The sequence below is a fragment of the Vanellus vanellus genome (genome assembly GCF_965231255.1).
Source record: "Vanellus vanellus genome assembly, chromosome: 9".
NCBI classification, from domain to species: domain Eukaryota; kingdom Metazoa; phylum Chordata; class Aves; order Charadriiformes; family Charadriidae; genus Vanellus; species Vanellus vanellus.
Genome location: NC_138914.1, coordinates 15,343,126 through 15,358,385, shown reverse-complemented (window position 1 = coordinate 15,358,385; position 15,260 = coordinate 15,343,126). Strand labels below are relative to the sequence as shown.

The following is a 15,260-nucleotide window of genomic DNA, read 5'->3' as shown; positions in this document are numbered from 1 at the left end:
AGGGAAATAGTTTAATTAAATAATATTATAATTATAGCGATCTGACTGTTTTACTTATTTAAGGGAAGCAAACCTCAAAGAGGGCTTGTTTTACCATGTTGGCATTCTGGCACTCGTTAGGAAAACGTATAGGAAACATTTCTTTCAGCATGTTCCAGATATTTTGGTCAAAACCAATTAAGGCTAATTCACATCAACATTTTACTATACCTCAGTCCTTTCAAAGCCGGGATTTCACTTGCACGACATAATTCATCCCAGCTCTTATCTGGTAGCCAAGATGGATCTGGATTCTTGTACTTATTCTTGAGACCCACACCCCCAGTTAGTAAGAACATAAACTCTTGCTGTTCTATTTCATTTTTAGCCCTATATTTAAAAAATGGATAATATTCAGTTATTGAGGTACAACTTTACATCATATAAAGAGCTGTTCAAAATTAATTACACTTCACTGCCATTTAGTAATACTTCTACTGCAGTAACAGCTGAGATCAGATCTCAGTATTCTACACGGTTAAAAAACTGTATGGTAAAAATGACTGATTAAGACTACAGTAAGGGTTTCAAGAGGTAAATGGTATATATCTGCTTATTTGTTTTTATAAAGTGCAATTATTCCTGATTTTTAAAGGCTTTATGGAATATAATGGGTTCTGGGAATACAGCAGCCCTACAAATTGGCCCAGGAATGGTCCATATACAGATGTGTACACATTGTAATTATGCAATTGTGTACATTATGGTCACAATAGTGTTATTTTGAACTTATGTTTCCTTTCACAATATATTCACACAAAATTAAAAAAAACTTGGAAGACAAAACTAAAAAGCCAGTGGAAGAGAAAAGACTGCAACAGAGATCTCATGATGTATGCAAAAGGACAAAAGAAAAAGAAGAGAGAAAATGAAAAATAGACAAAAGCCTAGAAGTTGTTGGGATAGCACATTACTGTCTCAGATTTCTTTCTAAAACGTTTTCTTAAATAATAGCAATTGTTTTTGACATAAGGATGCTATGTACCACTACCCAGGTCTTTTAAAGGGAGTCAAAGATGTACTATTGACAAAACCATTGATTTAAATGAGCACAGGAACATTTTTTTATAATGTGTCCAGTAGTAGTGATACATACACTCACATACTCCTTCACTTGTAAATATTATCAGTATTAGAAAACCCCAAACATTCATGCCCTTACTCCAAAGGCATTATTACAAATATGCACAAGAACATGCTATCTCATCAATACCTTTTTCCATAAGAAAAATCATTAGTTTCTGTTATTATGAGACTTTACAATAATGAGCTTACATGAGAAGACTACAACATAGCAGAAACGAGAAGAGCAGCTTGTCCTTTTCAAACAGTGAACGACACACATTGCAATACAAATTGTATGTGAAGTGGTCATTTAGATATCGAAGTCGCTTCTCCAAAATTTTGGATTTGTTACTAAAAAGAAAAGAAGTGAGAAACAGACTTCAAATTGAGTAACTTAAAGTCTTAAATCAGTTAAGAAATTTAAATCTATTTAGGGTTGCGGAAGATTTATATTACACCCGCATGCTCCACAAGGGACTTAGATGCCCATTTTCCCAAAATTTCAATTACACTCAGTGTTTTACAGCTCTTTCAAAAGTCCCAAGTGAAATAATGAACTGAAATCAATTTGCCACAGTTAAGTGGTAGCACTCAGTGTTCATAATGAAGTCCAGTTCAGAACCAGACCTCACCCTTCCTATAAGTCACGTTCTTAAAAATACTTAAATAAAGCACATGCTTACAGTTCGTGATTTGCTCAAACAGTAACTAAAAAGAGCATTTTCTTCATTAACAAATCATATTTTGTTTCAAAAGTCTGCTTTTAAGGAGGGATAAGAGGTAAATGGTTTCAAATTGGGGAGAACTGTTCATAAGAAGAGAATGAAAACACTTTATTTTACACCAGAAAGACTGTATTTACCTGTCATGAATAGAGTTGATGAAGAGGTTAACAAACCAACTAAGGGAGTACTGGTACATGGGATCAATGTTTGCTAAGTCTGCAATACTAAAGAACAGCACTGATGAATGCTTTGCAATAGCTCGATAGCCTTCTCGAGATTCAGCTATTTTAAGTTCCGTTTTCTCTGCAATCTAAATATCAATAGCAGTGGATAAAGGAAAGCTTTCAATGTTCTTTGTAAAAAAAATATTATTACTTAATAACACTATTAAAATAGTTCTCTAGAGCACTTTATAACACCATAGTAAGACAACTTTTATGTTCCAAAAGGCACAATCACAGTAGGTAATGACTACACTAGGTAAAGTGAGTACTTGCCCCTAACATAGTACTGCCTGATCTACTTACCTATACTACAGGATGCAATAGTCAAAATAAAGGACAAAGGAGGCGCAACAGTTTTGTTGCAACATTTAGCATCAAAAGTATCAGTCTTTGCAGTATTCAAAAATATTACTAATTTCAGATTGGTTATGTATTTAAGCTCTACTTTTTCTACTGTAAATCAGCTTTATACAAAACAATACTCTGAATATAAAAAGATTTTTCACAATATGACCATCAGACAAATTCTGAGATTACATTTGATGGGCATCAACAAGTAGCAGTAAGGCCAATATCAGTTTAAAGAAAACACTAATATTTGATTAATGTTAAGTCTATAGTAATCAAAAAAAAATTTAAATCTTTATTATCTTACCAATGTTATTTAGCTCTCATTGACTTGAGCTGATATTTTATGCATTAAGTACAACAAAAGAATCTGGACTTGCATACCTATACTAGTGACTCAGATTATTAATGTCTACCTGAATATTTTTGTTGTTTTAAAAAATCAGTTCTTACCTTTATCTTAATATATTACCTTAACTTCAGAATTTATTACTTTTCACTCGGTCCTTATAGATAGATACACATTTTTTAATGCATTTTAAATTAAAGACTGAATAAACAGTGAAGATTCCAGAATGGATCCAATTATTTCTCTTCACATTTCACAAGCATAGAATTTCCTCCTTATGCTTTGCATCTAATTCGCAGTCCTTCTGCTAGCTGCGAATTTTGACATTTAATTTCTATGTATTGTTAAGGAAAGCACACACGCACATTCCTTACCTGTTGTTTTTTAGTGATCTCATTAGCTGTTATTTTAGCAGAATCCAAGACCTTGATAGCAGTCTCGTCTTCCAGAATATTCCCTTCAGACGAATGTAAGGTTTCTAAAATTTTCTTCTCAATTTCTTTTAGATGCTTTTTATTGGCTGCAGACTGAAGGATGAGAGCATTTCTTTCCTCTTCTAGTTCTGGTCTAATGAAGAAAAATACATACAACAAAAACAGTCAATGTTCATCTTCCACTGACTGTAAAGGAAGGCCATGAAGATGACTCCCTCTTCCTACATTAAATATATGTGAATATTCTCTTCCATTTAAATAGGTTGTTACTGTTCAGCTATATTTATAATTCTGAGTATAGATTTCTTTGCATAACTTCAGTTCAGTATTTGGAAATGATGGTCTAAACTTTAACATCTCAGCATTTTGCAACTGTCAGTGCATCCTAGCTTTCCTTTATGACATCCCTGCTGCCCGAAAAATCACCATGTGATATGCAGAATAAGTTTACTGCTGGAAGCAATTTTTTATCCCAATTGCATAGACATTTCCATACAACCCAGATACTACTTCTCTGTCTCTGTGAGGGTTCAGATAAGACCCATAATCAGTTTCAGAGGTACTGTGCAGTTATTTCATACAAAATTAAAACTAAATCTTCATAATTCTGCATCCTTGGCTGGCAGCTCAGTCACACTGCAAAAATCACAATAATGATTTAAACTTCAAATAATATTTACATAGTTTTCTAACATTCAAGGAATATTTCAGGAGAGAAGTGCCATGAAAAACCAACGATTTTACATCTGCTATTTAAATTAACTTGTGGACACTTACCTCACAGTAAACATGACAATCTGTTTCTCTAACAAACTTTTTAGAGATGAAAACTAAAAAAACATCTTCTTCCCCCTCTTCCCCCCAGCTGTTACTGAGCAACATTTACATCATGTAACTTTAATTTTACTGTACAATAAACTAATCTCTTATTTCCTTGGAATTACACCATAAAAAAAATTAAATAGCTATTTACCATAAAGAGAGACTTACCTCTCTTTTGCTACGACAATACCTAGCAATTGGTCTTCAAGTCCCTCTGGTGTTATCATAAAATTGAGTAAAGAAACTTTTGCAGCAAGTTCAGGCATATAATGTGGATTTCTCAGTTTTGTGGTAATAAAAAATTTGAAATCACTGGAATACTCAATAATGGTCTCACCAAGCCTGATACACTCCACGCCTCCTTAAGTTAAGATGAGAAATGTTAAGAAAACCGTTATCTACTTCAATTACTTAGAGAAAAAAAAATACTTTTGTGATTAAATAAAAGCAAATTTCTTGTCAATGACAAATTTCCTGAAAAGTATAAATAAATAAATCTGATCCTCTGAAAAATTCTCACAGACTTCAGTGAGGCCACGTTTTACTCTTAGCAGATGAAACAGAGTCAGTCCAATTACTACCATACTTTCAATGTGCATATACAGTACTGGAGATGGTAACAGAGAGCCGTGGAATTACTCTCAAATATGATATTCTTACAGACTATTCTTTCCTTGAATTACCTGTCTGAAATAGGAAACTAAAAAAAAAAAAAAAGTGTTTGAGCTTTTCTTTTCTTTTCTTTTCTTTTCTTTTCTTTTCTTTTCTTTTCTTTTCTTTTTTAAAAAAAAACAACTATGAATGTGAAAACCAGTAAAGATAAGCTATGCAAGAAGGAAGGAAAATATATTTGTGTTTATCTGCATTTTCCTGTGTTTTTCCAGGAGGAAAAGAAAGAAAAGTTGAAAAACCAAATTCATAGATACTTAGCAAGTTTCAAAGAAACACAGGAAAACTGTGCCTTAAGCAAAATGCCTAGACAGCTTTTCTTGATTTGTGCAAAATTTAGTAAATATTAGTACTAGACTAAAACATATGAAAATGAACAAGCAAAACATAATTTCATTGAGACTCTTCCCTTTGCAGAGTCAAGTGTCTTCAATTAGTCTCCTATAGTGACATGGTGAAGGTTTTCACATAGAACCACTATCTTAAAGTACTTAGAACTTACTAAGTACTTACCACTACTAAGTACTTACCACTATTTTGAAGTACTTCAGTATTTACTAAAATATAAAATAAAACTTCAGGCTGTTGTAAAGCTAGCTTCCTCTTACCACAGGCAGCAGTAAACCACGGGCAGAATAATAAAGACTATGATACTACCTGAGAGTTTTCTTAAGACAAACATTAATGTAATCTACTTCAGGGTTCAAAATTAATTTAGCTGTACCTTGTTTAAAAGTCTGTTTAAGTAGCAGAGGTTCAAGTGATGGGTCTAGTTCTTCTCCAACATTTTCTAGCAGAAGTGGAGTGCCAAACTGAATGCAGTTCTCCAGGGTTCTCATATAATCTGTGTCACTGATCTTGATAACATTCAGGCGGTTTTCCTTCTCAAAATTCTTGATCCATTTATTTGCTTGACCTTGAGGATCAATCATTAATGGCCTAGAACATACCAGACAGTTTTCTCAGTGCTTGCAGGAGTTTTTTAAAATTTTAAACTATTATTAAAAAATATTTCTGTGTCAGGCTGTCAAGGAAAAAGTGATACAATTTTGATTCTGTTATTCTAAGAGATCAGTGAAAAATTAAGGTATAGGCATTTTATCATAATTTGAAAAGTAATACCAAAAATAGCTTTAAGAGTTGCAAAAAAATACACCACACTGCAGAATTCTTGTAGAATCTTGTTCTGCCTCTCCCCTGCAATTCTAATTATTTCATAGAAACATAGAATCATAGAATGGTTTAGGTTGGAAAGGACCTTGAAGATCATCGAGTTCCAACCCCCCTGCCATAGGCAGGGACACCTCCCACTAAACCAGGTTGCCCAAGGCCACGTCCAGCCTGGCCTTGAACACCTCCAGGGATGGGGCCTCAACAACCTCTCTGGGCAACCTGTTCCAGTGCCTTACCACCCTCAAAGGGAAAAACTTCTTCCTAATGTTCAATCTGAACCTGCCCTCTTCCAGTTTAAAGCCATTCCCCCTTGTCCTATTGCTACATGCCCTAGTAAAAAGTCCTTCTCCAGCTCTCCTGTAGGCCCCCTTTAGGTACTGGAAGGCCACAATAAGATCTCCCCGGAGCCTTCTCTTCTCCAGGCTGAACAGCCCCAACTCTTTCAGCCTCTCCTCATAGGAGAGGTGCTCCAGCGCTCGGATCATCCTTGTAGCTCTCCTCTGGACAGGCTCCAGCAGGTCTACGTCCTTCTTATGTTGGAGCTGGAGCTGGATGCAGTACTCCAGGTGGGGTCTCTCCAGAGTGGAGTAGAGGGGCAGAATCACCTCCTTCGACCTGCTGGCCACACTTCTTTTGATGCAGCCTAAGATAACGGTTGGCTTCTGGGCTGCGATCGCACACTGCTGGCTCATGTTGAGCTTCTTGTCAATCAGCACCCCCAGGTCCTTCTCCTCAGGGCTGCTCTCCAGCCATTCCCTGCCGAGCCTGTATTTGTGCTTGGGATTGTCCTGATCCAGATGTAGGACCTTGCACTTGGCCTTGTTGAACTGCATGAGGTTTGCACGGGCCCACTTCTCCAGTCTGTCCAGGTCCCTCTGGATGGCATCCCCCCCTCCAGTGTGTCTACCTCACCAAACAGCTTGGTATCATTGGCAAACTTGCTGAGGGTGCACTCAATCCCACTGTTGTCCATGTCACCGACAAAGATGTTGAAGAGCGCTGGTCCCAGTACCGACCCCTGAGGAACGCCACTCATCACTGCTCTCCCTTTGAACATTGTGCTGTTGATAGCAACTCTTTGAGTGCAACCGTCCAGCCAGTTCTTTATCCACCGAGTGGTCCATTTATCGAATCCATGTCTCTTCTATTAAGAGACCAGGATATCGTGTGGGACAGTGTCAATCACTTTGCACAAATCCAAGTAGATGACATCAGTTGGTCTTCCCTTGTCCACTGCCACTGTAACCCCTTCGTAGAAGGCCACCAAATTTGTCAGCCATGCTGGCTGTCACCAATCACCTCCTTGTTTTCAATGTGCCTCAGCAGAGTTTCCAGGAGGATCTGCTCCATGATCTTGCCAGGCACAGAGGTGAGACTGACTGGCCTGTAGTTCCCTGGGTCTTCCTTATTTCCCTTTTTGAAAATAGGGGTTATGTTTCCCCTTTTCCAGTCAGCAAGAACTTTGCCAGACCGCCACGATTTCTCAAATATGATGGCTAGTGGCTTAGTGACCTCATCTGCTAGCTCCCTCAGGACCCACAGGTGTATGTCATCAGGTCCCATGGACTTGTGCATCTTCAGATTCCTCAGGTGGTCTCGTACTTGATCTTCACCTACAGTGGGCATTTCTCCATTTTCCCAGTCCTTGTTTTTGCATTCTGTGTCATGGGCAGTGTGGCTGCAGTCCTTGCCAGTGAAGACTGAGGCAAAAAAGTCATTGAGTACCTCAGCTCTGTCTCTATCCCAGGTAACCAGTTCTTGCATTTCCTTCCAGAGAGGGCCCACAGTTTCCCTAGTCTTTCTTTTCTCGCTGACATACTTAAAGAAGGATTTTTTGTTTGTTTTAATGTCCCTGGCCAGATTTAGTTCTATCTGGGCTTTAGCTTGTCTAACCCGATCCCTGGCTGCTTGAACTATTCCTCTGTATACCTCCCAGGCTACCCACCCCTGTTTCCACTCTCTATAGGCCTCCTTTTTCCTTTTAATCATGTCCAGATGTCCAGGAGCCCCTTGATCATCCATGCAGGCCTCCTGGCTTTTCTGCCTGCCTTCCCCTTTGTAGGGATGCATTGCTCCTAAGCTTGGAGGAGGTGATCCTTGAATATTAACCAACTTTCTTGGATCCCCCTTTCTTCCAGCGCTTCATCCCATGGCACCATACCAAGCAGATTCTTCAAGAGGCCAAAGTCAGCTCTTCCAAGGTCAAGGGTGGTCAGCCTGCTGCGCACCTTTCTTGCTGCCTCGAGGATCTCAAACTCGACCATTTCATGGTCACTACAGCCCAGGCTACCCTTGAGTTTGACACTGTCTACCAGCCCCTCCTTGTTGGTAAGAACAAGATCCAGCATAGCTCCTCTCCTCGTTGGCTCCTCAACCACTCGGAGAAGGAAGTTGTCCTCAATGCCATCCAAGAACCTCCTGGATTGCCTATGCCTGGCTGTGTTACCCTTCCAACAGATGTTGGGGTGGTTGAAGTCACCCATGAGAACCAGGGTCTGTGGGCTTCATCCACTCGGTCTTCTTGGTTGGGTGGGCTGTAGCAGACTCCCACTGTAATGTCCCCTGCTCCCGATTTCCCTTTAATCCTGACCCATAGGCTCTCAGTTGGCTCTTTATCCATCCCTACGCTGAGCTCCATGCATTCTAGCTGTTCCTTCACCTATCAGGCAACACTGCCTCCTTGTTTCCCTTGCCTGCCTCTCCTGAAGAGCCTGTAGCCTTCCATGGCAACACTCCAGTCATAGGAGTCATCCCACCAAGTTTCTACAATGCCAATGAGATTTAGAATTTATATATTTTCACAAATTTTGAGTTCTTTCTCATATATTTTTTCACTTAAAAAATAAAAGTCAAGAATTAGTTGCAATTTAAATCTGACATGTTGGTATATCAGCTAGTATAAGACTGGCAATGTAAGTGGGGCAGGGAAATGTGACACTATTTTCATTTTGTTCAACAGATTTGCAACCCTGTGTACTTCCTGATTCCATCTATATGTATGTATTTTAATAAGTCAGGCATGAATAATATCAAACACCTCCTGTAACTGCACCCTCAGAGAACAACACAACATTCTAAAAATGGAATTACACACTGTAATCTGAATATAATCTGACTATACTATGAAGACTAATTCTTAAGAGAACATAGATCACAAGAACATCACTAGAAGGTTTTATAATGTTGTATTTCTACTGAGTGCAGATTATTTGCAGACACCTATCACAAGTTTTCATATAATGTAATAGATACCATCCTTGAAATAAAATTCCAGTTGGTATATAAAAAAAAAGTTGTTAAAGGTCCTAGTAGAATCCTTTATATAGACGTGAGTTACACACACAATAAACACCTATAAACCAAAAATGTCATTGGATAGCCTTATAACTGTAAGAACCTGAAGTGGACTGTGGTATATCTGGACCCTGCAATTTACATATCCTGAATCTTGTCATTAAACATGTAAAGAATGAGGATTTCTGCAGTTCTAAAATTGAATCTTACAAATATTTCATTAGCTAGTAATAGGATAAGGTACAATATTAAAAAAAAAAAAAAAAACAAACAACAAAACAAAACCAAAACCAAACCACTTTATCCAAGAGCATTGCATCTCCTGAAAGGAAAGCTTTCAAGTAACTACATACACAAATCTCTAAAGTGTTATTCCTCTTAAATTTCACAGGAGCTGGGTATAAAGATTCCACTCCTGCTCTCAATTACATTATCTCTAGACGTTTAGTTTGCTTTTTTTTAAAAATGAAAACTTGTTTGGATTTTAAAAGTAAACATTTTTGTCACCTACCAACGCCTTGAATTGTCAACAATGACCCCATTGTCTACAGAAAATACATCAGTTGGCAAACCAGCAATATTCCAGGCTCTTATTTTTATTGGGTCACCAAGAATCTTACTCAAAGAGAAATTCTCAGAACAAGGGATATTTTTCTCCTGGAAAAATAAGAAAAGAAAAGAAAACCCCATTTATCTTTATTCCATGTTTCTTTACATCTTTTATTAAATGCCACTTCAAAGCAACTATGTGCATTTCCTTTTAAGAGTTTGAAATAGGTCAAGTACAACCAATGAGGAGAGGTGCCATGACGGACCTTATTCTCACCAACAAGGAGGGGCTGGTGGGGAACATGAAGCTTAAGGGCAGCTTTGGCTGCAGCGACTGTGAGATGGTGGAGTTCAAGATCCTTAGGGTGGCAAGGAGGGTGCACAGTAAGCTTGCTACCCCAGACTTCAGGAAAGCAGACTGTGGCCTCTTCAGGGGTCTGCTTGAAGAGGACCATGGGATAAATCCCTGGAGGGAAGAAGGACCCAAGAAAGCCAGCTAATATTCAAGGACCACCTCCTTCAAGCTCAGGAGTGATGCATCCCAACAAAGAGGAAGCTGGGCAAAAATGCTAGGTGGCCTGTGTGGATGAACAAGGAGCTCCTGGAGATCCTCAAACAGAAAAAGGAAGCTTAGAGAGGGTGGACCCAAGGACAGGTAGCCTGGGACGAATACAGAGAAACTGTCCGAGCAGCCAGGGATCAGGTTAGGAAAGGTAAAGCCCACATAGAATAAAATCTAGCCTGAAACATCAAGGGCAACTTGAAAAGCTTCTGTAGGTATGCTGGTGACAAAAGGAAGCCTAGGGAAAACATGGGCCATCTCCAGAAGGAAACGAGAGACCTGGTCACCTGGGACATGGGCAAGGCTGAAGTACGCAGCGACTGACTTTCTTGGTCTTCACCAACAACTGCTCCAGCCACACCGCCCCAGTAGCAGAAGACAAAGCAGAAGGAACTGGCGGATGAAGTTGCTAAGCCACTATCCATCATATTTGAGAAGTTGTGGCTGACTGGAAGTTCCTGCTGACCGGAAAAGGGGAAACATAACCCCCATTTTTAAAAAGGGAAAAAAAAGAAGACCCAGGGAACTACAGGCCAGTCAGTCTCACCTCTGTGCCTGGCAAGATCATGGAGCAGATCCTCCTGGAAACTCTGCTAAGTAACATGGAAAAGAAGGAGGTGAACATAGCTTTACTAAGGGCAAATTGTGGTTGATAAAATCAGTGGCCTTCTATAATGGTATTACAGCATTGATGGATAAGGGAAGAGCAACAGATGTCATTTACCTCGACTTGTGCAAAGTGACATTGTCCCATGTGACATTCTTGTCTCTAAATTGGTGAGACACAGATTTGATGGCTGGACCACTCGGTGAATAAGGAACTGGCTGGATGGTTGCACTCAAAGAGTTGCTATCAACAGCACAATGTTCAAGTGGAGAGCAGTGATGAGTGGCGTTCCTCAGGGGTCGGTACTGGGACCAGCGCTCTTCAACATCTTTGTTGGTGACATGGGATTGAGTGCACCCTCAGCAAGTTTGCTGATGACACCAGGCTGTGTGGTGCTCTCAACACACTGGAAGGGAATGAATGCCATCCAGAGGGACCTGGACAGACTGAAGAGGTGGGCCCGTGCAAACCTCATGCAGTTCAACAAGGCCAAGTGCAAGGTCCTACATCTGGATCAGGACAATCCCAAGCACAAATACAGGCTGGGTGGAGCATGGATTGAGAGCAGCCCTGAGGAGAAGGACTTGGGGGTGCTGGTGGATGAGAAGCTCAACATGAACCGGCAATGTGCACTCGCATCCCAGAAAACAAACTGCATTCTGGGTGCATCTAAAGAAGTGTGGCCAGCAGGTCAAAGGAAGTGATTCTGCCCCTCTACTCCACTCTGGAGAGACCCCACCTGGAGTACTGCATCCAGCTCCAGCTCCAACATAAAAAGGACATAGACCTGCTGGAGCCTGTCCAGAGGAGACCACTAAGATGATCAGAGGGTTGGAGCACCTCTCCTATGAGGACAGGCTGTGAGAGTTGGGGTTGTTCAGCCTGGAGAAGACATGGGTCTGGGGAGACCTTATAGCAGCCTTCCAGCACTTAAAGGGGAGCTACAGAAAAGGTGGGGAGGGACTCTTTATCAGCGAGTGAAGTTATAAGACAAGGGGTAGCAGTTTTAAACTGAAAGACGGTACATTTAGATCAGATATTAGGAAGAAATTCTTTACTCTGAGGGTACTGAGACACTGGCACAGGTTCCCCAGAGAAATAATGGATGCCCCATCCCTGGAGGTGTTCAAGGCCAGGTTGGATGGGGCTTTGAGCAACCTGGTCTAGTGGAAGCTGGCCCTGGCCATGGCAGGGGGGGTTGGAAGTAGATGATCTTTTAGGTCCCTTCCAACTCTAACCATTCTATAAGTAAAAATCCTAGGAAAAATAAAATCATAGGTTCAATAGCTAACTATATTTCCCCACTGAATATTTACTCTCTCTCCAAATTTTGTAGGATTTTTCTATTTTTTTGTACATTCTAAATGTGGGGGGTTTTTTGCTACATAAAGTTATAACAATGCATTACCTTAAGAAAAATCAACCAGTTGGAAATCATCTAATGACTATATCTTCCATTAACTCAATACAGTAATCCAATACTGATTTGTTACTGTTTAATGTTACAATCACAATCAGTGACTTCAAATCCCTTGGTTTATGAATTATGGCATTAGTATAAGTACGTTGGAACCCTCCCTTTACAAACAGCATTATCAATCATTTAATTAACATATAAATATGTGCCAGTGTAAGTTATTACAGATTTTTTTTACAACACACAACTGTATTTTAAAGTTAATTCTTTCATTTAAAGGTAAAGAGAAAATTCTGAGACTTTATTTAATCAATAATTAAGCCTTACAAAGTCAATGATGTGCTCTTGTTTGTGCTATGCTACTTTAAGTCTAGAGTAAATTCAGTGATTTAATTAAATTCAAATTTACAGAATATTGGATCAGCAGAATTTATCCCATTGATCTTAATGACTTTATTAGGCTAATATTAAACAAATGATGTGATTTTTGAGGCCTTTTGCAGTAGTCTAAAAAAAAAGCAAACACTTATTTATATCTAATACGACCTAACCTTGCACAGTTTGCTCCAGTCTTTGGTACATTCTTGTCGAAATCCAGCAGTAAAAGCTCCCAGATATGCTATCACACCAGCTGATACCAGAACATCTCCTGTCAAATTATCATATATGTCTTGAAGATCATTTGCAGCATTATTCCATCTATGACAAGCAGAAAATACAGGAAAAAAAATGGTGCTGAAACATCCACATTAATGATATTGACAATAAAAATCAACCTTTTTTGTTGTTGTTTATCTTAACTTCAGGTGGAGAATAAGGACACTGTGTTTATGTATTTTATTCTCACAGGGTGCTGGGCCACCTTGTCTAGACCATGCTTTTGCCAAGAAAGGTTGGACCAGATGATCCTTGAGGTCCCTTCCAACCTGGTATTCTATGATATAATTCTCATTTTGAAGACTTTCTCTACAATTCTCCTTCAATGTCGCTGCCCATATTTTTATACTACAAACAATTAGGAATCTTTTACTCTTCAGTAGTACAGCCCTCAGACAGAGATACAACATTAAAAGCTCAGAGAATTGAAGTTTGAATTCTATTTCTACAATGGCTGTTACATCTGACATTTGAACTTTAACCTGACCTTGATTTCTCTCCACCAAGGCCTCCAATCAACTTCTCTGCTCGTTCTAGTTTTTTAGCACACAGATCAACCTGGAATTCTAAACGAGCCTTTTCTTCAGTTTTCTCAGTGAAGGTTCGTTCTAAAGCAGCCAAACGATTTTCAACTGCTGCAAGTTCTTCTCTCTTCTGATTCAAGAGTGTCAGTGTCTCTGCTAAGGAGTGCTGTGCCTCTCTCAAACGATCTTTCTTGGGTGCAACCACCTATTCAATTACAACCAAGACACAAATAATTAAAGTGCATTTTTGTAACTTTATTATTTAATACAATGCTTAGAGTGAATATGCCAAGCAAAGAAAAGATTTCATAGCACTGAGGGACTAGGATCAAAACCTTACCTTTGCAACCCTGTCATACACCTCCATTGCCATAATCCATTTGCATAAACCCTCTGCTGCCGAGGAAGCTTTAGCCACCTTTTGTGGATCAAACTCAGGATTAGTCAAGTATTCAGCCCGAATCTTCTGCATGATAGCGGCCTGGATAACAAAAGCATTACAGCTTATCAAAGTCACAGCTGACACTTTAAAATTACACAGATTGACTGCCATTTCTCTACACAATGAAACAGTAAAGAACTACTCAGTAATAATTGTGGTAGAAACCACTGCTCATTTGTTTCTTTTGATTTTCCTACCGTGCTTTGTGGTTTTTTCCTGTTTTCATCCTAATCCTATCCTTATCCTTTATAATCATGCGTTTGCTATGTCTTCCATGAGGCAGCTACTTAAGTGCTAAGAGCATTATGGTCCTGAAAAAAACCTTAATTTATGCTGTCCCTTGTGCATAACATGCAAATTTCATTATTTAGTGTCTTTTCTCAAGACACAGCTGTTTGGGATCATTATAAAAATGTATTTCTACTAATGTAAAAAAAAAAATCTAAATTAATTACATTGCTTGTGCCTACTTTTGGGAACCAGTTTTAAAAAGGGCAAAGCATATTCAGTTTCCAGTGAAATGGGCAAACAGCAAGAATCACACTCTTGGATAGCGAGATCACTGGGGAAGATGGTAATATTTTAAATAAATTTATATAACTAGTATATTTCTGTGTTTATTATATATCTTCTAGTATAGTTAACAAAATATTACCCATTTTGTCAGCATTCACTCAATCAAAATAATACAATTAGAAATAGCCACTAAGAAGAACACCGATGTGAGCAGTTGTTTAAAAAGAGAAAAAAGTTTATAATACCAAGTAATTTATTTAGAAAAACTAGCACAAAAAAAGGTACAGAACACTTGGACAGGAATCAAATGTTCACTGGTTCTGAAAAAAAAAAAAAAAACAAACCACCTAACCAAAGTCCAAAACAGAATACATGAAATGAGGCTAAACGGACCCAGGTTCAGAAGAAACAGGAGACCACTTAAAGTAGACTTCCGGAATGCTTTGTAAAAAGATCCTGTAGATACAGAAAGTTTTCATGGGCTTAAAAGGACTAGAGACATTACAGAAGAGAGATCCACTGAAAGCTACTGAACACACAGAAACTACATCTAGCTTTGGAAGTCCTTAATTTAAAGTGCCGGCGGCTGGAAGAATATTTGGATAAATTATTATATATACTGTTCCTGCTCCTTCCAAAGCACCTCCTTATGGCCATTTTTGGACACAGGATAATGGACAGGACAGTCTATTTACTCTGATACAGTTTTGTATGTGTTATTTTTACCTTTTGATGAGATACTACCTATAAATTGTGAAGTTAGCAACATTTGTGCACAGAAGGACATTTCATTCAAATAGAAGACAGGCTGTATAGAAGCCTTAGAAATTCCAAAGTGGAATTC

At 38.8% G+C, this 15,260-nt stretch overlaps 1 protein-coding gene across 1 annotated transcript in view; it reads right to left on the bottom strand.

Moving 5' to 3' along the window:
• DNAH12 (dynein axonemal heavy chain 12) overlaps positions 1-15,260 on the bottom strand; it is a gene marked incomplete at its 3' end in the record, with an annotated part of 75,394 nt that overhangs the window by 10,316 nt on the left and 49,818 nt on the right. The window contains exons 51-60 of the mRNA XM_082487947.1: positions 13,799-13,939; positions 13,422-13,663; positions 12,829-12,976; positions 9,654-9,799; positions 5,400-5,614; positions 4,175-4,367; positions 3,125-3,317; positions 1,967-2,139; positions 1,315-1,455; positions 211-369 (exon numbers count right to left, since the gene is read on the bottom strand). Coding sequence (XP_082344073.1) covers positions 211-369; positions 1,315-1,455; positions 1,967-2,139; positions 3,125-3,317; positions 4,175-4,367; positions 5,400-5,614; positions 9,654-9,799; positions 12,829-12,976; positions 13,422-13,663; positions 13,799-13,939 — 1,751 coding nt within the window. The remainder of the gene's footprint in view (positions 1-210; positions 370-1,314; positions 1,456-1,966; positions 2,140-3,124; positions 3,318-4,174; positions 4,368-5,399; positions 5,615-9,653; positions 9,800-12,828; positions 12,977-13,421; positions 13,664-13,798; positions 13,940-15,260) is intronic.